The sequence below is a fragment of the Oncorhynchus tshawytscha genome, linkage group LG24 (genome assembly GCF_018296145.1).
Source record: "Oncorhynchus tshawytscha isolate Ot180627B linkage group LG24, Otsh_v2.0, whole genome shotgun sequence".
Lineage (NCBI taxonomy): Eukaryota > Metazoa > Chordata > Actinopteri > Salmoniformes > Salmonidae > Oncorhynchus > Oncorhynchus tshawytscha.
This window is the reverse complement of record NC_056452.1, coordinates 2,847,409-2,872,770: the sequence shown is the minus strand read 5'-3', so window position 1 is coordinate 2,872,770 and position 25,362 is coordinate 2,847,409. Positions and strand designations below refer to the sequence as shown.

Below are 25,362 nucleotides of genomic sequence, written 5' to 3'. Positions count from 1 at the left end.
GTCGTCCCAATCTTCGCTCTCTCTCTCTCCCACTACTCTCTCTTCTATCCTATCATCTCTCCCGCTAAATCCTTCTCCCTCCTGTCTCCTGATTCTACCTCTTCGACCCTACTCTCCTCCCTTCTGGAATCTATGACTCGCAATGTCCACTTTACTCCTGGCTGGCTAGGCCCTCCCCTCCTGCTCCATGGCTGCTCTGTATTTGCTGCTAAAGCCACTTTCTATCACTCCAAATGTCAAGCTTCTGCCTCTAACCCTAGGAAACTCTTTTCCACCTTCTCCTCCTCCTTAATTCTCCACCCTCTCCTGCGATTAATAAGGTTCGGAGACCTTCTCCCGTTGCTCACATCCCTGACCACTGGCTGTGTCCCCTTTGATTTCAAAACTGCCAGAGTCACTCCACTCCTCAATAAATCAACACTCGACTTCTCTGATGTCAAACTACGGACTGGCATCCCATCCTTTCTCATCTTTCCAAGACACTTGAGCTTGCTGTCTCTGACCAACTCTCTTGCTATCTCTCTTGGAACGATCTTCTTGACCCTAACCAGTCAGACGGATCACTCAGTCGAGACTGCTCTCCTCTGTGTCTCGGAGGCTCTCCGCACTGCCAAAGCTGACTCTCTCTCCTCTGTTCGCATCCTCTTAGATCTATCTGCTGCCTTCGACACCGTGAACTATCTGATCCTCCTCTCCACCCTCTCAGGCCTGGGCGTCTCAGGCTCTACACACTCTTGGATTGCACCCTACCTGGCAGGCCGCTCCTACCAGGATCTGTGTCTGCACCACATACTCTCACTACTGGTGTCCTCCAGGGCTTGGTTCTAGGCCCTCTCCTCTTCTCTCTATATACCAAGTCACTCGGCTCTGTCATATCCTCACATGATCATTCCTATCATTGCTATGCGGATGACAATCAACTACTTTTCTCCTTCCCCCCTTCTGATACCCAGGTTGTGACACGCATCTCTGCATGCCTCGCAGATAGCTCAGCTTGGATGTCGGGCCACCACCTCAAGCTCAACCACGACAAGATGGAGCTGCTCTTCCTCCCAAGGAAGGCCTGCCCGCTCCAAGACCTCTCCATCACGGTTGACAACTTAGAACAGCATAGAAATAATGTACGTAGAATATATCTACTGCTTCTTAGACTTGCTTTTAAGGAAAATGACAGACCTATAACTCACATTTCAATGTGAATTTGGTCAGGTCACCCAGAAAGTTACATATTGCAGCTTTAAAAAAAGATGCTGCTTTGCAGTGACTAGGGAAGCTGTCCGTACAGAGCCTCTCACCCCTCAACAGTATCTCTCACCACATTGCTAACTTCCCAGGTCTTGCCTTGTAAGGCTCCTTTCAATAGGGCTCCTGTTATTGAAGATCGTGACATTTTTGACTTTTCAACTGAAAATGAAACGGGAAAGGGATCTATTTCTCAACCTTCTTACACTGTTTATGGACCTAACTTGCCCATAATGGGACTACTTTAAGGGAGGTTACTCTACTTTAAGGGTTTACAAATAGGCTAATTAGACAGTTAACTAATAGGAAGTTTGTGAATGATCAGTAAACAGTTATTATTCATTGATTCAAATTGTATGAAATTGTATGTTGTTTGCCAAGTAGTGACCTTATAGGGTATTGGCTGTACGGTAACAATAGGCTTATACAGGTGATAATCCATTACAGTGCAGCCTTAAAACCCATCATTTAGCAAACACAAAACTGACTCACACATTTATACATAATGAGTTGGAAAAAAACCACCAACTAAGAATTCAATCACTGTTAATAAATTACTTTTAAACCATTTAAAACCTAACTTAGACTACTCTATAACATATAGGTAGGCCATGACTGTGCACTTCTACCCCTAATAGTCTAGGCCTACTACTAACACCCCCCCTCCCCATGATCCCTTTCTGGGGAATGCAATGTTTCCACAATATGACCTGCCCTAACCTCTTTTGGTTCATGAAGGAAAGGAGATAAGGAAAGGAAATGCTTAAAGATTTTTGGAACCTGGACAATGTCATGCAGTGAAGCAAGGCACCCCTCCACACTGTTGCTATCAATAGCTAACCATATCAATCTTTCACTTTCTGAGAACCTAGCATTCAGGCTTGACCGAGAACAAACCTTGTGCAAGACATGGAGCATGTGCACAGATGGACTTATGAATAGTTTTGTGCAGTTTCCTGATTAGTTATATGCAGTCTGTTGGACTCTGACCCTGATATTGGTGGAGAGTGGATAGTTGGTATGAATAGAGCTTATTCTTCTTCCTCCTAATTTCGCGCTCTCGGAGAAGGGACTGAGAACAGTGGAGAATTTGAATAAGACTAAATCTACGGCATAGACTTGTATAAGCAATGAATAATGATTTGAAGAACTCGAATATGTAGAATCCCAGATAATTATTCGTCAGACCATTTTGAGTGACTTTCTGACTGAGGCGGGCCGCGGGCGACTCTATTGGGGCTGTTGGAGTCAATCGGCCCTATCTGCCACTCCCCATTCAGCCCTTCACGGGAGCGCGCCGACTGGCTGTGTCACGCAAGCCTACTACGGAGAGGCGAGCCACAAGCACGGAATTCCGAGGAGGAAGTTACTGGGATTGGAAAAACAACCTCAAAACTAACTGCACGAATAAAGGTGTAGGGGCGCTCCTCTGTGGGAATAAAAAAAGTTTGGGTTACTATGGACTAGTGGTGGTCGCAATCGATGGAGGCGGCGAGAAGTTTCCTGTTTCTCCGGTTACTGCTGGTCGGACTTTCGGGCGCATTGGGCAGAGAAGGTGGGTCTCACGTTGGATCCTCTTCTCTTTAACACAGTGTCGGAATAATTCAATTAATCAAATGTGATAGGCCTATGTACAAACCTTGGAATACTTGAAAACCATGTGAATTCTCGAAATTGTGGGGAGTTCAACTCGACCCAGAGAGCATGACTTTGTGCTCCGACAATAGACCGCATTCCTATGCGAGTCCAACCCCCTCCCCGCACTGATTTCAATGTTGTGGCTCGAGATTTATTAGCCACTATTGATAACGACACAAACGGTTAAAATGGAAGCGCAGTAAAGAGCTGGAGTTCGCGTTTAATTTGGCAATGCTGTTACAATTTAACAGTTGTTGTGTTAAAGTGTATAGTGACACAGAGTAGCATTGGAGTGAAACAAGTAGGCCTTAAGTAGCCTACGCCACCAAGAAATATGAGAACCTGCTTAGCAACTTTGTGAAAATGGCACTTGTACGAATAGTTGAGAAGAGTTCACTTTTGTGGTAAACAAAATCAAAACAACAGTGATTGCATTGTATGCTCCAAGGGCTCATGACGAGGTCAATTATTCACTGCGTGCGCTAAAGAGGACATTGTCTCATAGAACAGACCACTTGTCACTCTTGAAACTGCAGCACTTCAAATATTAACCAGTGAAAACTGAAAATGGAAGAGCAAAACATTCTGAAAACACATAGGTCTACATGTAGGTGACCTCTTTCCAAAGGGTACCGTGCATTCATTCACAACAACCAAGCTATTACTGTACAATTGTATTGATGCAATTGTTGTATCTCCAACTGTCTCATATCAAATTCAGTCTTTGCAAGAAGACTAAAAAGAATCACAGATACAAACTTTCTCAATGTAGGCCTATAGCTAGCCTACAATATCTGTTGTAGCCTTTTCTTTGACATGGAGGCATAACTGACTTATTGCATTTTGCGATCTAAAGTTAAGTTGATTTAACAGCTCCCACAATTTACACTTAGTCACCAGCTGCAGACAGTGCATAATGAGATTCAAAACTGCCAGGGGACATGATACACAATAACATTGGTACACGACTGAATGCAATCACAAGTCTGGTCAGAAATGGTTGACTATTTGCACAAACCAATTACAAAAAAATGGTTTGTGGAGAAGTCAAAGTAGTGCCAAGCTCTATACAAAACTGAGATTGGAATTGAATCAGAAATCAATTCTCTTTGAAAAAGTGGTGTGTGTTTCATTAGTTGTTTTGGTTCAAAAACATACACACACGTAGCTAGCTACTAGTCACAGGTGACGTGTTTAGCAAATACAATTGCATTGTTGTCTGTAACAGGTCTGTACAGTTTTTGTACCAATCAGTCTCTATCTTCTTTGGAAGCAAATCATTACCACATTGGTGTTCATAGTAATGTTTTCATTGCACTCAAAGCACCACATTCGAGTCATGTAAATATATTCATATTTTCACTAAAACACCAATAGAAACCGAATCTTACTGAGCTAAAGCGGGAATACTTATTGATACAGAAAGGACACACACACACACCCTTGTTTTTGAAAGGTCGATATTCCAAAGGTCAGCTGTTGGGGTTTGATATGCAACTGTGCTCGGGTTCCTATTATACAGGTGGGAACACACTGAAACCTTTGGCTCTATGTCAATGTGCACACTCAGATTAGAGCATGTAGCTTTGTGTGTGTGTGTTGGACAGTCTTCACAACCCTTTAACTCTCACACTCCAGTGCACCCATTGATTGAAACTCACTTGGAGGTGATTCAGCCTCTCAACTTAGTGTCACTCACTCTAGTTAAAACTCAATGAAGCATGATGACTCGCTAGTCTGGACACCATGCAACTTAACTGACTAATGACTAGTGTATCCTCATATCTGTAGCGTCATCCCCAAATATTCCAGCCTCAGAATACATTTTTAAAATACATTGGTAACACTGCAGCCTGCAGGTATATTGCTAGGAGTAGTGAGCTCCAGAAGTATTAGGACAATGACACATTTTGTTGTTGTACTCTGTACTTCTGCACTTTGGATTTGAAATGATACAATGACAATGAGGCAGACTGTCAGCTTTAATTTGAGGGTATTTTCATCCATATCAGGTGAACAGTTTAGAAATTACAATACTTTTTGGTACATAGAATTTGGAGTATCTACACAGGCATACAGTCTCATTTATCAGCAACCATCACGCCTGTTTCCATTGGCATATTGTTAGCTAATCTAAGTTTATCATTTTAAAAGGCTAATTGATCATTAGAAAACCCTGTTGCAATTATGTTAGCACAGCTGAAAACTGTTGTCCTGATTAAAGAAGCAATGAAACTGGCCTTCTTTAGACTGGTTGAGTATCTGGAGAATCAGCATTTGTGGGTTCGATTACCTGCTCAAAATGTCCAGAAACAAATCTCTTTCTTCTGAAATTTGTCAGTCTATTCTTGTTCTGAGAAATTAAGGCTATTCCATGCGAGAAATTGCCAAGAAACTGAAGATCTCGTACAACGCTGTGTACTACTCCCTTCACAGAACAGCGCAAACTGGCACTAACCATAATAGAAAGAGGTGTGGGAGGCCCGGTGCACAACTGTGCAAGAGGACAAGTACTGTCTGGTTTGAGAAACAGACACCTCACAAGTCCTCAACTGGCAGCATAATTAAATAGTTCCTGCAAACACCAGTTTCAACGTCAACAGGGAAGTGTGTTCTTTTGCCCATCTTACTCTTTTCTTTTTATTGGCCAGTCTGAAATATGGATTTTTCTTTGCAACTCTGCCTAGAAGGACATTTCTAAGTGACCCAAAACTTTTGAATGGTAGTGTATATACAAAGTATGTGGACATCCCTTCAAATGAGTGGATTTGGCTTTTTCAGCCATACCCATTGCTGACAGATGTCTAAAATTGAACATTGGCAGTAGAATTGCGTTACTGAAGAGCTCTGTGACTTTCAACATGGCATCGTCATAGGATGCCCCCTTTCCAACAAGTCAGTTCGTCAAATTTCTGCCCTGCTAGACCTGCCCCGGTCAACTGTAAGTGTAGTTATTGTGAAGTAGAAACATCTACTCAGCCGAGAAGTGGTAGGCCACACAAGTTCACAGAATGAGACCGCCGAGTGCTGAAGCTCGTAAAAACCATCTGTCCTCGGTTGTAAAACTCAATGCATAGTTCCAAACTGCCTCTGGAGGCAACGTCAGCACAAGAACTGTTCGTCGGGAGCTTCATGAAATGAAGGGTGGTGTAAAGCTCGCCGCCATTGGACTCTGGAGCAGTGGAAATGCGTTCTCTGGAGTGATGAATAACGCTTCACCGTCTGGCAGTCCGACAGACAAATCTGTGTTTGGCGGATGCCAGGAGAACACTATCTGCCCGAATGCATAGTGCCAACTGTAAAGTTTGGTGGAGGAGGAATAATGGCCTGGGGCTGTTTTCCATGGTTAAAGCTAGGCCCCTTAGTTTCAGTGAAAGGCAATCTTAACGCTACAGCATACAATGACATTCTAGTCGATTCTGTGCATTCAACTTTGTGGCAACAGTTTGGAGAAGGCCCTTTCCTGTTTCAGCATGACAATTGCCCGTGCACAAAGCAAGGTCCATATAGAAATGGTTTGTTGAAATTGGTGTGGAAGAACTTGACTGGCCTGCACAGAGCCCTAACCTCAACCCCATCAACCACCTTCGGTATGAATTGGAACACCGACTGCGAGCCCAGACCTAATCGCCCAACATCAGTTCCCGACCTCCACTAAATGCTCTTATGGCTGAATGGAAGCAAGTCCCCGCAGCAATGTTCCAACATCTCTGGGAAAGCCTTCCCAGAAGAATTGAGGCTGTTATAGCAGCAAAGGGAGTACCAACTCCATATTAATGCCCATGATCTTGGAATGAGATGTTTGAAGAGCAGGTGTCCATATACTTTTGGTCATGTAGTGTATGTCTCCATTGAATGTCTGGTTTGTGCGCTTGGCGGGGGGATGGCCTGAGCCAGGGGAAGTGTAGCTCTGCAAATCTTAATCACCCACAACCTATTATTTGGGAGGGAATACTATTTCTATATCAGTTATTCTACACCTCACTTTCCTGAAGCTGATCCTCTCCAACGGACTCGGAAGTTGTAGCTAAAAATAGATGAATTAGGGGCAGTTAAAGGGGTGAGTCAAACCAACACCTTAACCGTTACTCTAAGAGGTCCGAACCTCTTGACTTGACACTCGCTGGATCAGGATTCAAGTCCCAGTCCCAGTCAGAAAAAAATTCCCTTCTATACATTGGTGTCAGAAGTGCAAGGAGGCCATCTGAGAGGTGTGTACATGTGATGGACTTGGTATGGAGGACCGAAGGATGGGGGTAGTGTAGCGACCTTAGCCCAACACCTAGCAAGCTCATCAAGAGGTTTGAGCCTCTTGGCGTGATGGTTAAGGTGTTGGCTTGACAGTCGCTGGAGCCAGGTTCGAGTCCCGGTCGTGGGGCTACCTCGGATTCACTACAATACACTTCTATGGTTGGTTTCAATAACTCTAACCTAACTGCCCCTAGTTGACCCATTTTCAGCTACAACTTCCGAGTTCGTTGGAGAGGAAAGTCAGCTTGAGCCAAAGTGAGATGTAGAATCACATACCTACAAATAGTATTCCCTACCAAATAATAGGTTTTATGTGCAGAGCCATGCCTACCCTTGCTCAGGCCATCACTCCCGCCAAACACGCATGCACAACCAGACAATGATTGATTGGAGACAGTTTGTGCCATTTTAAATAACATTTCCTAGGGTTTTATACCTACAGCAACTCTAGTGGATAATGCTGGAAATACCGGTAAAAACATAGTGTCCCAAAAAGGGCCCAAAAAGCATGGCCTTTATTACAAGTTTAATATATATTATTTCATAACACATCAAAAAAAAGGACACTTGTTATTTCTGTACTTGAGTATTTATTTCTATGCGTATGGGCATTGAAATGATTGAACATATTAGTAACACATTACTTAAAGCCTGCAGGTATAGTGCTTTACAAGTTGTTATAAGCATATATGAGCCATTTTTATAATTTTTAAAAATGTATCCTTTATTTAACTAGGCAAGTCAATTAAGAACTGATTCTTATTTACAATGACGGCCTCCGCCGGCCAAACCCGGACTATGCTGGGCCAATTGTGCGCCGCCCTATGGGACTCCCAATCACAGCCGGTTGTGATACAGCCTGGAATCAACCCAGGGTCTGTAGTGACGCCTCTAGCACTGAGATGCAGTGCCTTAGACCACTGCGCCACTCAGGAGCCCCAATGTCTTTATAATGTCTTATTTTTAAAGTTTCACAAGACATTATAAGACAGTCAGTCAAACATGCTTGTATGACAAGTTTTACAATGCATTAGAACTTCCGGCTTAATGTTTGATTGGCCTACAGTAAAATACATCCACGTTTTAACTGTGGACAAAGCTTGATCCCTGTTGATAGAGACGGAGTGAAAAAAGACAAGGATACGACTGGACTGTTGGATGGATTCTACTACAGCATTCAATTTCAGTTTTGTTTTTGAAGCAGATGCGTTGAAGCAGGCTGCGGGCCAAAATAAAATGAACAATCAAATGCAATAGAGCTACATTTTGTGCATTGAGGTTCTCAACGCAAGGGATGTCTACAGTGAAACGTTGTACCTGCAAGAAACTATTTTTCTGATACCGGTCCTCAGATTGGTTTGGAGGAGCAATCATGCGTTTATTGTGTGTGTTGCACTCTGCCTGCCATTGTATTGACGTGTGTGTGTGTGTGTGTGTGTGTGTGTGTGTGTGTGTGAGACAAAGAGTGAATTTTCATGCGCATAGAGTACGCTCTGCACTGCAGCAACAGGTACATATCCTGTTCTTCCTGTCAGTTGAGCAATACCTGTTTGTACTTTGCAAGGGAAAGAAGGAGGAATGCTTTTGGGGGGAGTTAGAATAGAAATGTATGTTTATCCAAGGCAAGTTGCTAGGATTAGGGTTGTTGGGGAGGCAAAGCCCACCTGAAGGTGCAATCTGTAATTTAGTTTCTGTTATTGAGTGGACTATGTAAAGGACTGAGTGGGAGGGTCTTTGCGGGTGGGTGTACTGATTGGCTGAAATAGAACTATGTTTGTTTTTGTGCTTTTCTTTTACTAGCTTTGATTGTTCATTTGCCCTGTGGCCATCAGAGTACAAAGGAATTCCAGATTTCACCTTTAAATGATGTCTGTTTATTTGTCGGACAATACTAGGTTTTGAAAGGAAGATGTTGAGTATCTTGGGGTAGGAGGTGATTAGGGTTCCAGTGAAGGAGGAAGTTGAAGGGGCGGTACAGCAAAGGGAATTGTTTTGATGTGTCTCGGTGGTGCCAGCTTTTCCGGGTTGAATTAACCTACACCTGCAGTAACATTGCTGGCAGTTGACTTTAGAGCTTATAGCGAGCAAAGGATTTCCAAGTTTTATGTGGGAAGAAAAATATTTTGATTTGAAAATGTAATCTTGGATGACTAGCAATCACATTTCATTAGAAGTTGATGGTTCCCAAAGGTATAGCTGCCAATGTTTAGAAAAGACCCTGAGACTTGAATCTTCAAGTATGCTTTACAAGAAGTAGAAGGACACATTAACTTGAAACATTTTATTTTTCAATTCAAAACCTCAATGGCGTTCCATCCTCACTTTCATAAAGGCAAATGTAATCCATGAATGTATACCCAAACACTAATAATTACTCTCTCAAAACTAACGTGCAGTTTCATTTTCAAGCAAATGTGTTTGACAATTGCATTCAACTGTCATGATAGACATGGAATAGTCCGGGGTACGTGGGCTCTGTAGTTTTCATGAGGTTCTCAATGCTGACCGAACTGTTTGGTGTGTTATTTTTTCATCTTTTTTTCCCAGAAAACTCCACCACCTGGGTGGTTACTGCAGAAAGCGTTTGGCAAATGGACGTTTCCAAGTGAAGTTGCTAGGATACGGTGTAGAGAAGCGCTATGTAGCCAGCATTAGCGATCAGGGAGCACCTCGGTGAATGTGTGTTTGTTTAGGTGTCAGTGGCATTCCTTTGTTGGGCACTGACACATGCATAACGCCAGCACTTGTGCCCGTCTGAGAAAGAAGGGAAGAGAGGGAGGGATGGATGAAGGGAAGGAGATGGCGAGGGAGATCTGAAATGAGGAGAGAGGAAGTAGATAAGGAGAGAGAGCTGGAGAAAGAGAGAGAGAGAGAGAGAGAGAGAGTATTTACAGTAATTGGTTGGATAGGGAAAGGAAGGGGTGGGTTTCTACTCAAGGCCAAAGTCGGACAATGAACAAAACACGTACACACACACACACACACACGTGAGTGCGTGTGTCCATGCAAGTGGGAGTGAGTTTCGGTTTGATTTAGTGGGTCAGTAAAGAAATGAAAGCAGTTTCGGAAAAAAATCAAACAAACTCCTCTTTAGCTCCCTACAAAATATTTTACATGACCAAGTCAGTATAACATAGGAAGTTTAATTATAAGAAGTTTAAGTCATTTGATCTACACTGTAGAAAATAATTTGTTTCAATGTATTATTTACAGTCGTAAAGTTGCATGGCCCTTTCAAGCTCTATCAACTTTACATGTCAAGCTATCCTTACTTACACAAAATATTCTTTGACTAATAAAAGATAGTTAAGTCAACTTCAACAGTTGTCAGTTTAAACTACTATTCCTAGTTGAATCTACTTCAACTTCAGTTATATCAACTTTATCCTAACTAACACCTAATTTAATAAAACAAAGTCAAGTCAACTTTACAGTTTGTCAGTATAATGTACTATTTATAGTTGAATCAATTGAGGTTTTAGTAGAGATAACTAGCCTCCATTTTGAAAAATGACGTAATGTTTTCAAATCATCTAACTTACAGTCCAGTTAAGTAGCCACCAGCCAACAGACCACTTTAACTACAATAACACGAGTTTCCGTTTCACTCGTTACTTTTTTTTACATGTGATTGTGTATCTACCTGCATTGAATGCACTAACTGACGTCGCTCTGGATTAAAGCATCTGCTAAATGAGCCAGGGTCAAAAGTAGTGCACTATATATCGCTGAATGATGCGTCTTGTCGTAGAGATCCGGCATTTACAGTAAGGGCGCGATAGTAATCAACTGAAGTTGCAAACTTTGAACAAGAAGATGTCCTGTTTGAGATACAGTCATGGCATTTTTGTACATGAATGCACATCCTCATGTGAATCAAGTTTACCGTAAGGATCTATAAGCTCCGCCCATTCACAAGTCACAACAGGGAATCGATTTGAGCATTTCACAGTCAGCTCATTGACATCGACTATTCTTTTACTATAAGTATAGTCGAGCGAGACTACTATCAGTATAACTGTCCCTCGTCTGCCCATAAAAAGAAATCATGTTTTATGTCAATGCATCTCCCTTTCAAGCAGTGGAGTCTCTGACATCCCATCCATTGTGAGCTATCGTAGTTTTGATTTCCAGTGAGTGCGAAAAATGCTAAATAGTTTTTTTTCTCTCTCTCTCTCATCAATCCATGCAACATATGTTTGGATAACGACCTGTTTACTGTTGCCTTGTATAGCATCTAGCATCTCCCACAGTCACACACAGTCTTTAGATTAACAAACATTTCCCTTTTTGCAGCTAGGGCTGTGGCGGTCATAACATTTTGTCAGCCGGTGACTGTCAACCATTTTAAAAAGTCTAATAAATCTATTATTAAATACCCTACACCATCATAATAAATACATGATTTATTTTAGACAGGTCTAAAGAAACATGATATGAAGAAAATGTAGTTTATTTGAGAAGAACAGAATAGCATACTCTGTGTTGTCCTTATGTTAGGCCCTGATCTGACTATGCCATATGGCTGTGGGCTACACTAGTTCATTTAGCAAACGAGATTTGCTTAGAGTTCCGTAGCATCATTTTATAGTATGAAGAATACAATTGAACATAGCTGAATAAAATCGAATGGATATTTTCTCAAGGATTTCAGGGAGTGCGCCCATGCAGCTGTTCTGTGTTGAGTGATTAACTCCTAAATGTTTAATTTTAATACATTCTCGGGCTGCATGATGTGATTAATGATGATTTGAAAAAAGTCGCATGAAAGGCATGAGCTCTGCTTAGTTTTTTTTTGCGCAGCCTGTACGCACTTCATTAGTCTCTCATTCACAATTTGATAAGTCACTTGATAATACGTTGAATTTCCCGGCTACATCCCCTTTGTGTGGCCATAATCCCCCTAAAAAAAACATGCCTTTTGCGGCCAGTAGCCGTTATGCCCTTGGGGTTAAATATAATAATTATAATTCCCTTCTCCCTGCTGCGTGCTGAAGGACCTCTCACTCACATGGATCTCAGTCACGTGATCGGGTCTTTCTCACATGCTACAAGTGAAGACAGACACATCTGGGACGCAAACTGCGCTTCCTTATCCAATTCCGAGGCGCATATTGACAATATTGGAAGAACTGTCCACATTTCCTTTTCGTCAGCGAACAAGATGAGTAGGCCAAACGAACAGCAAAAAGCACTAGCCTATGTCAATCTACTCTTCCCCCATAGTACAAAAGTTTATCTATTCTGGGCGAGAAATAAATATTCCAAAGAAAGTCCGGGACAGTTGTGGGGATGCAATAGATCCCAAATTAATGCAATGAGCCTGACGCAACAGATGAAAACGTTTACCTTAAAATGTTGATCAACTATTAGGCTATTTCTTCACATTATAAACACAGCAATGCACACACGGAAGTAGGCTATAAGCACAAATGTTCCATTAGCAGGAAAACACCATTCTCAAAAGTGACCACTAATGCGATTATGCATGTAATGCATTTTATGGCGAAAATGATCTTCCCCAGTCTAGGCTACATGAGGTGTGTGACTATGATTTTGAAGAAGTTGCACAAAATAAGCATGCACTGTTTGCCTTAAGCTGGGCATCATTCACAAGTGATCGGCTGTAATTGTCACCCATCAGACTGTTCTTGATTTAATCTTGTTTTTACAAACACTAAATAATATATGTGTGAAATTGGTTTTGATTTAGAATGGATCATTATCATGCACCTGTCTCGAAACAGGAGCAGCGGGGAAAAGATACATGTCATCTATGCACATAAATAGCAACTGGAGGACGCTTTTCTCGTGGTTAATTTTCATGTCAGTCAGGTAGGGTATACTCCTGTTGTAAAGATAAGCAATGTGCGTAATATTAGGAAGGTTGAGAAATAAATATAGTAGGACTAGCCTATAGAAAGCTGATGGGATCCTCCTTTTTTTAAATAGAGGCCATCACTCTGTTTTCTCACGCAATTGCGTAGCCTATAGAAGTGTTGCGGAACATGAGCTCATGGGCTCTCGTGAAGTGTTTGATTAGATTTTTGATTACATTTGCATTGATGTCAGAGGGATTAGAGGGACAATAGAGTGCGGAGTACCAGGTAGTTAGCAAGTTTGGTAGGCTACTAATGACCATCAGCAGCATCAGAGCTTGGTCACATGGAATTTGACTGCCGGTGTGGCGCTAATACGGTCACCGTAATAGCCCTAGGTGCAGCTGATATTATGTAGGTCACTGTGAGAGCGCTGTGTTTAGAACACACTACACATCACATAGCATGTGATAAGAGTTCGTACACGATACAGTACTACAGGCGCGATAACGACTCGTATCTCTTTGGCTGCGTCCCACTACATTGCCTATATAGTGCACTACTTTCTACCAGAGCCCTATGGGCATCTTCTCGGCCATCTTCAACCTGTCCCAGGCTGTAGTCCCACATGCTTTAAGGAGACCACTATCGTGCCAGTGCCCAAGAAAAACAAGGTGACATGCCAAAAGACTATCGCCCCATCGCGCTCACCTCCGTCATCATGAAGTGCTTTGAGAGCCTGGTCGTGGCCCACATCAAGGTCAGCATGCCAGGCACACTGGACCCAGTCCAATTTCCTTCCCGTTCCAACAGATCCACGGAATATACCATTTCCATCACTGTACACACGGCCTCAACCCATTTGTAAAAGAGGAACCCCTATGTGAGAATGCTGTTCATTGATTTCAGTTTGGTCTGGACACCACTCTCTGCTACTGGATCCTGGACTTCCTGATGGGCAAACCACAGGCTGTGAGGACTGGCAACAACACCTCCTCCATTCTGACTCTTAACACAGGGGCACCCCTGGGGTGTTTTCTCAGTCCTCTGCTGTACTCCCTGTTCACACACGACTGCGTGGCTTTGCACAACACCAACTCTATCATCAAGTTAACTGACAACACCACGGTTGTAGGACTGATAACCAACAATGATGAGTCAGCCTATATGGGAGGAGGTAAGTGAACGGCCATTGTGGTGTCACGACAACAACTCCCTCCATGTCAGCAAAACAAAGGACTTGATTGTTGACCTCAGAAAGCAGAGGAGGGAACATGCCCCAATCCACATAAACGGGACTGCAGTAGAGAGTTTGAAGTTCTTCGTCGTTCACATCGAGGACTTGTCATGGACCACCAACACCACCACTCTTGTCAAGAGGGCGCAACAGCGTCTCTACTTTCTAAGGCGGCTGAAGAAATTTGGCATGCCGCCCTGTATCCTCTCAAAATACTACCGCTGCACCATCGAGAGCGTCCTGACTCGTTGCATCATAACATGGTACGGGAATTGCTCTTTCCACAACCGCAAAGGCCCTCCAGCGGGAGTTGAAGACGGCCCAGTATATCACTAGGACCATGCGCTCACCCGTCCAGGATATCTACTCAAAACGGTACCTGGGGAAGGCACGCAGCATCATCGAGGACCCCACACAGCCCAGCCACGAGCTGTTCTCTCCGTTACAGTCGGGCATGAGGTCTGATACCAACAGGCTCAGAGACTGTTTCTATCCACAAGCCATCAGGCTGCTGAACACTTGAACAGGTCTGACCAACTGCTCTGATTCTCTGCACCTTAGTGCACACACACACACACACACACACACACACACATATATATACATTAAAGCTACACACACATCACAACTTCTGCTACCACACTCTTACTATACTGCTCAATTTATACACTTGACCCCATCCCCCCCTTCGACAATACACAAGTAAATATTAAATTATGCCTTCCTGTATTACACTTAAGCTAAAATATTTATTATATTCTACTGACATTTACTTGTTCATATTCATGTCTTTGATTATTTCTTATTGTTTGCATTGTTGAGAACGAATCAGCAAGTAAGCATTTAGTTGGACAGTGTATACCATGAGTATCCCGCACCTACAACTAATAAAAACTGGATGGGCCCTGGTCAAAAGCAGTGCACTATGTAAGGAAAAGGGTGCCATTTGAGACAAAGCCATGCACTTTGGAGACCCTTGGCAGAGGCTCAGCCATTGGCCAAATCATCTTCCTCTCTCTGCATTTCCTGTGTCCCTGTATCCTGTGTCACCTAGTGTCCGGCTTGCTGTCTCCAAAACGAGGGAAAGTGATAGCCCTGGAGGAGGGTGAGAGGAGGTGGAATTGAACTTCTGGAAGGAGGGTTGACATAAGTGTTATGGGAGTCTTCCAGGGATCTGGGGAGGAAGTAATTGAATGTGTGTGTGTGGAAGACTTCTTTCTTTCCTGTCTTTAGGAAGAAAGTATGTCAATGTGCACACTATACAGACAATATGCATATGACTGTATTCATCATGCTATGGTAGAGGGAGGAAAAAACCTATAGTGAATCTTAAAGTGAAAAAAGACATGTACTACATGGTGTACTGTATATTGTCAGTTGTTGATACACCTGCAGTGTATGTGACAATAAAACGCCTCCATTTGTTTTCGGCACATGCAACAGAAATGGCACACCTGATTACCAATTTACCCAAATGCTTCATCAAAGGCGTCAAGATGCGCGGAAACACTGGTTGACACAAAGCCCTGCTTCAACTCAGGATCCTGTTCTTTAAATTAAAGGTAACATGTATTAACGTATCTATTTTGTGTGTGCGTGTTGTCAGTGTGCCTGGGCACAGACATGAAGCTGGCCCTGCCCTCCAGTCTGGAGAACCACTATGAGACCCTGCGGCTGCTCTACACTGACTGCCAGGTGGTGCACGGCAACCTAGAGATCACACATCTTCGGGGCAAGCCGGACCTCTCCTTCCTACAGGTATATTTTCTTTGCCTGATTTTTCTTCTTCTTCTCCCTCACCTGTTATCAATGCTAACATCCCTCCCTTTCCCCCCTTTCTTCCCTCCCTCCCCCTCTCCAGGGTATCGTGGAGGTGCAGGGCTACGTCTTGATTGCCCGTGTGTCTGTGAATGTGGTGCCGCTGGACAACCTGCGCATCATCCGGGGAAGCCAGCTGTACAACTCCAGCTATGCTCTGGCTGTCCTGGATAACACACTCCCTCAAGAAGGGGTGGGCCTGAGGGTGCTCCGCCTCCGCAGTCTCACAGGTGAGGGAGGGGCCAGAGAGTGAGAGGGAAGTATTTTTGGGATACAAGAGGGATCTAATCGTAATTGAATGAAGGGATGGATTGGATACTTATCGGCCCCTTTTTTAATTCTTTAAATGTGCATCTTTCCTTCTTTGTCGTAACAACTAATTAGACATGATTGAACAGGTGAATTCAAGGGCTTTACCACATGGCTTTTTCCTGTCCAGTCATTTCTCATCAGTGAATACTTCAAGGAATGTAATCTCTTGTTAGGTTTTTTTGTCAGTTCCTCTGTGAACATTTTGAACTGACCCTTCTCTCCCTGTCCTGTTAACCCATAGAGATCCTGCTGGGTGGAGTGCATATTTGGGGGAACCACCAGCTCTGTTTCCCAGACCCCCAGCACATGGAGTGGAGGGACACACTGGATGAAAAGAACACGCATGCCAAGCAGCTCCGCCTGCAGGCCCGGGCCCCCAACTGTGAGTGTTCCTGTTATGGGAGTTTACACACACACACACGTACTCTCAGACGTGTACACACACAGACATGTGTACACACACACACACACAGACATGTGTACACACACACACACACAGTGCCTTCGGAAGGTATTCAGACCCCATTACTTTTTCCACATTTTGTTAGGTTACAGCCTTATTCTAAAATATATTATTTGTTTTTTTTCCCCCCTTATTGATCTACACAATACTCCATAATGACGAAGCAAAAAACGTTTTTTGGAAATTGTTGCTAATTTATACAAAAATAAAATACATTTACATAGGTATTCAGACCCTTTACCCTTGGCAGAAATTACAACCTCCAGTCTTCTTGGGTATGAGGCTTGGGCTTGGCACACCTGTATTTGGGGAGTTTTTCCCAATTCTTCTTTGCACATCCTCTCAAGCTCTGTCAGGTTGGATGGGGAGCGTTGCTGCACAGTTATTTTCAGGTCTCTCCAGAGATGTTCGATCGGGTTCAAGTCCGGGCTCTGTCCGGGCCACTCAAGGACATTCGGAGACTTGTCCCGAAGCCACTCCTGCGTTGTCTTGGCTGTGTGCTTTGGGTTGTTGTCCTGTTGGAACGTGAACCTCCTGCCCCCAGTCTGAGGTCCTGAGCGCTCTGGAGAAAGTTTTCATCAAGGAACTATCTGTACTTTGCGCCGTTCATCTTTGCCTTGATCCTGACTAGTCTCCCAGTCCCTGCCGCTGAAAAACACCTCCACAGCATGAAGCTGCCACCAGCATGCTTCACTGTAGGGATGATGCTGGGTTTCCTCCAGACGTGAAGCTTGGCATTGAGGCCAAGGATTTGAATCTTGGTTTCATCAGACCAGAGAATCTTGTTTCTCATGGTCTGAGAGTCTTTAGGTGCATTTTGGCAAACTTATAGCGGCCTGTCATGTGCCTTTTACTGAGGAGGGGCTTCCGTCTGGCCGCTCTACCATAAAGGCCTGATTGGTGGAGTGCTGCAGAGATGTTTGTCCTTCTGGAAGGTTCTCGCATCTCCTCAGATGAACTCTAAAGCTCCGTCAGAGTAACCATCAGGTTCTTGGTTACCTCCCTGACCAAGGCCCTTCTCTCCCAATTGCTCGGTTTGGCCAGGCGGCCAGTTCTAGGAAGAGTCTTGGTGGTTCCAAACTTATTCCATTTAAGTATGATGGAGGCCACTGTGTTCTTGGAGACCTTCAATGCTTCGACACAATCCTGTCTCGGAGCTCTACGGACAATTTCTTCAACCTCATGGCTTGGTTTTTGCTCTGACATGCACTGTCAACTAGTGTGACCTTATATAGACAGGTGTGTGCCTTTCCAAATCATGTCCAATCAATTGAATTTACCGCAGGTGGACTCCAATCAAGTTGTCGAAACAGCTCAAGGATGATCAATGGAAACAGCATGCACTTGCACTCACTTTCGAGTCTCATAGCAAAGTTTCTGAATACTTATGGAAATAAGGTGTTTCTGTTTTTTTTCTTAACCTGTTTTCACTTTGTCATTATGTGGTATTGTGTGTAGATTGCTGAGGACTTTTTTGATATACGCCATTTTAGAATAATTCTGTAACATAACAAAATGTTGAAAAAGTCAAGGGGTCTGAATATGTTCCGAAGGTACTGTACATCCCATTTGTCAGTCAACTATCGCTATGATTGAAGTGTGGTCAGTCTCTGCAACAGTCTGTCTCCAGAGGTCAATGTTTGGTCAACATCGGTGACCGTCTGTCAAGGTGTTGTTAACCGTCTGTCTTTTGTCCCAGGTCCAAAGTGCTCCCCTGCCTGTGTAAAGCGAAGCTGCTGGGGAGAGACAGAGAAAGACTGCCAGACCCGTGAGTCTGTCTCTTTCCATCATTTCTTCTCTCAATCTGTTTGTCTTTATGTCTCCATTCTGTCTATGCCTCTCTCTGTCTCTCTCTCACACACTTTCTCTCTTTCTCTCTCCCCTTATAGTGACCCATGTGCACTGTGCATCGGGGTGTCTGCGCTGTAAGGGACCTGATCCCAATGACTGCTGCCACATGCAGTGTGCTGCCGGCTGCACTGGGCCCAAAGACTCAGACTGCCTGGTGAGAATACTGCCATGACAGACAGACAGACAGACACAGAGTTCCTGTGTCTGTCTATTTTAAATAATGTGTATTGACTCTTGCCTCCGATGTGTCAATTTTCCACTGTATTGGTTCCTACAGTTGCGCCAGGAGAAAACACGGTGGTGTGTTACATAGGCATTGCGGCAATTGTTCTGCCAATACTGCAGCACAACCTAACTTTTTCATTTCCTTCGGACAAACTTCTAAAGAACTGCCTCTGTTTTACAGTCGTGCCGTCACTTCAACGACAGCGGGACGTGTAAAGACAACTGTCCGCCCCCCACCATCTACGACCCGGTCACCTTTGTGTCCAAACCCAACCCCAACAGGAAGTTCAGCTTCGGGGCCACCTGCGTCAAGACATGTCCCTGTAAGCTTGGCTTACTTTCCTGTATATATAAATGTCCCTTTTTCTATGTCTATGTCTGTCTCTGTTTCTCTCTCTTCTCTCTCTCTCTTTAAGGAATTATATTGTCTCTCTATCTCTATCCCTCCCTCTTACCTATTTCTTCTTAACACACTCTCTCTCTCTCAATTAATTTGAGGTCAATTCAAAAGGCTTTATTATCATGGAGAGTGTAGCGACACACACTGTACATTGCCAAAGAAAACATATAGAAACAGAAATATCTCAATTATATTTTAAAATTAACATCTCTCTTTCTATAGATAACTACCTAGCCATGGAGGTGGCCTGTACCATGGTGTGTCCTAAAGCGAACCAGGAAGTGATTATCACCCAGCCTGATGGCAAGGAGACACAGACACAGAAGTGTGAGAAGTGTGAAGGGGAATGTCCAAAAGGTTTGTGTGTGTATGTTTTTGAGTTCGTATGTGCTCATATGTTATGACGGTGGTGTTGATGGTGGTGGTGTGTGTGTTTTAACATTTGCGTGTGTGCTTATTCACCCTGACTGTATCTATGTGTGTTCCAGTGTGCTATGGGCTGGGCATGGGTGATCTCCAGAGCTCCTCCTGGGTGAGCTCCTCCAACGTGGCCCAGTTCACTGGCTGCAATAAGATCTATGGCAGTCTGGCTTTCCTTCCACAGAGCTTCACAGGGTAACTGCTCTACTGTCTCTTTTCTACCTTATATCTGGCCCACTAAGAGAGGGGGATTTGTCTGTTACCAACAGCCAATAAAAACCTGGGTTCAACCTGGGAGAGGTTTTCAGTTTACTGGCAAGCTCAATCCAGCAATCGGGTCCGAGCCTCTTGCCCATTATTGTGCCATCTCCATGCAAGCCATTGTTTGCTAACACCAGAAAGACTCAGCAAGGGACTTCTTCCTGTAAATAACTAGTATGGAAGAACTTGTCACATTCACGCTTCCTCACGGGAAGCAATCGCTTCAAACCTGTCTGGCACTAGCACGCACTGCCTCGCACGGATATGACACAATAATGGGCAAGTGGCTATTGTGTAGCAGTATTACCCTCCAGGGTGATGTCACAGCAGCTATTTTATGCCTGAAAGCTCATCTCACATTTGCTGTCACATGTTGAGTTGTTAAGGTGTTGTTCATGTCCATATTGACCACACTCATGTGTGATCTCTGTGTTCCTTTTGTCCAGCGACCCATTGGCTAACATGACAGGTCTGACCCTTAGTGAGCTGGATGCATTTAAGAATTTGGTGGAGATCACAGGTACTGAACACACGCGTACACATGCATATATGCGTACATGCATGCATGTGCACATAAACGGAATGCACATGCACACACACACTTACCCTCACACATGCACTCACACGCACAAACACGCACAGCCATACACACACACACACACACACACACACACACACACACACACACACACACACACACACACACACACTCTTTACTTTCTTTTGGGATAGCATTAATTCTGTATGCGTGTTTGTGTGTGTTTCTGTTCCCTACAGGATATCTGTACATTGATGCGTGGCCAGCCAACTGGACTAACCTGAGTGTGTTTGAGAACCTGAAAGTGATCCGAGGAAGGATGCTCTATAAGTAAGTCTGTGGGACTGTCCGTCGGTCTGTTCGTCTCCGCCATGTCATTACAGTATCATGTCTGTTGTCAGTCCGCCGGCCAAGTCCGTCTGTCCACTAGTTTTGGTCTACTAATGTTTCATGAAGTCTGTCTTATATAATAATACTTTTTTTCTGTTTGTCTTGCCAGTCAATATTAATTATATCCATCTACCTGTCTTGCTGTCTCTTTGTCCTGCTGCCTGCCTGTCTACGTTTGTCCTCATTATATGTGTCCATGTTCTATGCATGTCTGTCTGGTCAAGGATCCCTTGAACTTTGGGTTATAAAAGCTAATGATTACCCAGCACAGCTGCCTGAGGCTGCAGGGTGATATTGTAAATATTGCAGGTTAGTGGATGGAAGTCTGTGCAATTGCTACTTGTATGGGGTTTTCTGCTTTCCCGTTTTCTGTGTTTCTGTCAAGCTATCTACTCTTTCACTCCTCCCCTCTTTACCCTTCTTCTACCATCCTTCTAACTCCTCTTAACCCCATTTTCTCCTCCAACATTTTTCACTCCCAAAAATAGATTTAAATGTTCTAAATAACGGGAGCTCTCATACTATACAGATTTATAAAAATAAATATTCCCCCATCGTGTGTTGTGCTTGTATCGCGCTGTAACTAAACCTGCTGTTAAACTAAACTTACAGCATAGGTCACGCTGCAGAATATAACTTGACTCACGGTGCGTTAGCTCACAGCGCAAGTGTCTTCGCCCATACTACTAACTGAATAAATGGGCTCCCACCTCTCCTCTCTTTCCTTTTAGAGGAGTGTTCTCTCTGGGGGTCCAGTCAATACAGATCCGCTCTCTGGGTCTGCGTTCACTCAGGAGCATCAGCGGGGGTCTGGTCCTGCTCCACAACAACTCCCAGCTCTGCTACACCCAGGACCTGCCCTGGGGGACCCTGCTGCACCCCACCCAGGGGCCCCACCGAATCGTCAATGCCAACCAGGACCCCCAGGAGTGTGGTATGCATAACGCGCACACATTCACGAATGAAAACAAGCAGCACACGTGCATGCTAATAGGCACATTTTGTGGATGTCTATGTTTATGCGTATGTGTGTATGGTGGTTGTGTGTTGAGAGGGAAGAAACATCAGTGTGTGTGTGTGCATTCACGTGTGTGAATGTTAGTATTTTCCATGTGGCACCAAAAGCTGTGTCCTTGGTGATCAGTAAAGTTTATTCAATCTAATTGAATTCTCTCTGTCTTCTCCTCCTAGTGGTGGAGGGCCGTATGTGTCACCTGCTGTGTGCTAATGGCTGCTGGGGGCCAGGGCCCAGCCAGTGTGTGGCCTGTGTGAAATTCCAGCGTGGGAAGGAATGCGTGGAGGAGTGCGACATCTATCAGGGGTGAGAGACGGTCAAACAATCTGTCATACGCACGTACACACGCGTTCTCCCGGCTCCTATGGCTGGAAAATAAGTCAAGAGTGTGTGGAGGAGTGCAATATCTATCAGGGAGGATAGACGTATGGGGTGCCGTTAGTAACAACTCTATGTTATGAAAAAGGTGCATTTTGTGCCATGAAATGCAAACATTGCCGTCTTTTGCTTCCACAAAATGGAGATGGTCAAAAATGAATAGGGAGTGTACAGTATGTCAGAGCAAATCGATACAAATGTGAAAATGACAACTGGATCAAGTGATTAAAGCATTTAGTCAATCAATTGAAAAGCTTTTATTGTTGAATCTGCCCTCTGGTTCCTTTGGTTGATCCAGACCAAAGCAGCTTGTACAGTATTACATGCTGACTACACTGGCCACGTGCGCACGTGTTGATTTTGTCCATCATGACACACAGGTTAAAATATCTAAACCAACTGTGAACCAAGTATATTCATTTGGGTGCATGTCGAAACACACATGACATATTCATGGACTTTTAGCTAGCTTGTTATGTCTAGCCAATTTGTCCTGGGAGATGAACATTGGGTTGTTATTTTACCTGAAATGCATATGGTCCTTTTTTTTTTTTGTTTTTGCTTGATCTTTGTAGAATTTTGACCTGGAGTCATACAAAATTGTTTCTGTACTCCGACTATTTATTAACGCTAGAAAATCTGGACGTTGAGCAATCCCATTCATGAAGCTGCTTTAGAGAATGCCAAGAGTGTGTAAAGCTGTCATCAAGGCAAAGGGTGGCTTCTTTAAAGAATCTCAAATATAAAATACATTTTTGATTAGTTTACTATAGATACTCGCTGCTTTGCTATAAGAAGAAAGGATAAGAGATTGAGAGGTTAAAAAATGATGTTTTATAAAGCCTAATATGAAGCAGAGGGGTGAATATAATAGCAGCAAAATGCAACAATCAACTGGTAGAAAAGCAGCATAGAATTCTGGTACCGCGCGCAAAAATAACTCTCGTTGTAAGGGCCGTTTATAAATATATTTTTTAAACTTATATGCTTGTATGCTCCTGAAAACCAATGAGTAGATAAGAGAGGCGGGACTTGCAGCGCATCAAGCATCTCAGATAGAACCAAGTTCTGTTTTAGAGCCTGGCTGCGCTGACACCCGTTGACACGTACGACCAGTGTGGATGAAATTACTGAATAACATGTATGTGGACATTTTATTTTTCAACGCTTGTGTGCAATCTCCCAATAGAACGGAATGATGTTTAAAAAAATACAAGCGAGACCAAGTAGTCATGCAACTCAGAGTAAATCAAAGTCACATACCCCGAATACAACAGGTGTAAACTTTCCCATTAAACGCTTACTTATGAGCCCTTTCCCAACAATGCAGAGTTAAAAAGAACATTTGCACAAAAATAAAAGGAAATGGTAACTCAAGGCTATGTACAAGGAGTACCAGTACAAAGTCAATGTGTGAGGTAGTTGAGGTGATTGAGGTAATATGTACATGTAGTTGGGGTAAAAGTGACAAGGCAATCCGGATAGATAAACAGAGTAGCAGCAGCGTGTGAAGAGTTGAAAGTGTGTGTTTTGTTCATTAGGACACACAATGGAATATGTTAAACATTTTGCAACAGAAAAGATAAATCCAGCCCTGGTAGTTCCTTCCTGTTTCAGTCTGTTTCATTCTGTTTGGTTTCTAATGAACACAACCCAGCATTATGTAGCTCTTGTCAAAAGTAGGGCACTGTATAGACTGGTGGTACATCTAGCAACAAAACGGATGCGAGTACAACTTTGGGGCAAAACAAACAGGGTTGGCTTCATTTCAAAGGATTATTGACAACATGTGAACTATATTTTGTCTCCAAATGTTTGTTTATTGAAAACACAAAACAATTTGCACAATATGCACTTGTTGTCTCAAATACATTGCTACAGTTGTTGGTTAGCTAGCTAGCAAATTCTTGCCATATTAGCATAAACATGAAAAAATAAGTCAAAACAAGATATGGTATCAAGAATAAGATACAACTAGCTTAAAAGAGCCACCTACGATTTAATGGTCATCTTGATATCATCTTGATGCAGGTAGAGTGTGTGGACTGTTTGGATGTGTAGATAAGGCGATGATGTTGATGATTGTGATCTTAATGATAACAGTGATAATGACTATGGCAATGGTGATGAGGACAATGTTGATGATGTGTTTGGTGCAGTTCCCCGAGGGAGTTTTTCGACAACTCCGAGAGAGTCTGTGGCGCCTGTCACTCAGAGTGTCGCCCCATCAATGGCTCTGCCTCCTGCCTAGGCCCGGTAAGACGTGTGTTTTCGTATATGAGTGGGTGTTACGTTTGTGTGTGTGTGTAGACGATATCCCTCTGTTTGTGTGTATTTTCATTTGAGTTTTTGTGTGAGTTTTCATTTACAGTGCTGTGAAAAAGTATTTTTCCCCTTTCTAATTTTCTCTACTTTTGCATAGCTTTCATCCCGAATGTTATCAGATCTTCAACCAAAACCTAATCATAAAATTGATGACCTACGAGGAAGATTAAACTAGCAACTGGACATTAAAAACTAATATCTTATGCTTCATGGAGTCGTGTCTGAACGACGACATTATCAACATACAGCTGGCTGGTTATATGCTGTATCGGCAGGATAGAACAGTGGCGTCTGGTAAGACAAGGGGGGTCGGACTATGTATATTTGTAAACAACAGCTGGTGCACCATATTTTAAGGAAGTTCAAGGTTTTGCTCGGCTGAGGTAGAGTATCTCATGATAAGCTGTAGACCATACTATCTACCTAGAGAGTTTATCTGTATTTTTCATAGCTGTCTACATACCACCACAGACCGATGCTAGCACTAAGACCGCACTCAATAAGCTGTATTCCACCATAAGCAAACAGGAAAACACTCATCCAGAGGTGGCGTTCCTTGTTGCCGGGGACTTTAATGCAGGGAAACTTAAATCCGTTTTATCAAATTTCTATCAGCATGTTAAATGTGCAACCAGAGGGGGGAAAAAACTCTAGACCACCTTTACTCCACGCACAGAGACACATACAAAGCTCTCACTCGCCCTCCATTTGGCAAATAACACTGAGCGCACCAGCTGTTCCGGACGACTGTGTGATCACGCTCTCCGCAGCCGATGTGG

At 43.5% G+C, this 25,362-nt stretch overlaps 1 protein-coding gene across 2 annotated transcripts in view; it reads left to right on the top strand.

Annotated features, from left to right (window-relative positions):
* The first annotated feature begins 2,467 nt into the window (after positions 1–2,467).
* erbb2 (erb-b2 receptor tyrosine kinase 2) overlaps positions 2,468–25,362 on the top strand; it is a 40,002-nt gene continuing 17,107 nt past the window's right edge. The window contains exons 1-14 of one of the 2 annotated variants that reach the window (XM_024387177.2): positions 2,468–2,797; positions 15,794–15,945; positions 16,049–16,235; positions 16,559–16,699; positions 18,480–18,548; positions 18,670–18,785; positions 19,038–19,179; positions 19,479–19,613; positions 19,745–19,871; positions 20,384–20,457; positions 20,715–20,805; positions 21,597–21,799; positions 22,057–22,186; positions 24,418–24,514. In XM_024387177.2, coding sequence (XP_024242945.1) covers positions 2,725–2,797; positions 15,794–15,945; positions 16,049–16,235; positions 16,559–16,699; positions 18,480–18,548; positions 18,670–18,785; positions 19,038–19,179; positions 19,479–19,613; positions 19,745–19,871; positions 20,384–20,457; positions 20,715–20,805; positions 21,597–21,799; positions 22,057–22,186; positions 24,418–24,514 — 1,737 coding nt within the window. In that variant the 5' untranslated portion in view covers positions 2,468–2,724. The remainder of the gene's footprint in view (positions 2,798–15,793; positions 15,946–16,048; positions 16,236–16,558; positions 16,700–18,479; positions 18,549–18,669; positions 18,786–19,037; positions 19,180–19,478; positions 19,614–19,744; positions 19,872–20,383; positions 20,458–20,714; positions 20,806–21,596; positions 21,800–22,056; positions 22,187–24,417; positions 24,515–25,362) is intronic. The other variant, XM_042305160.1, reaches the window with a different exon arrangement.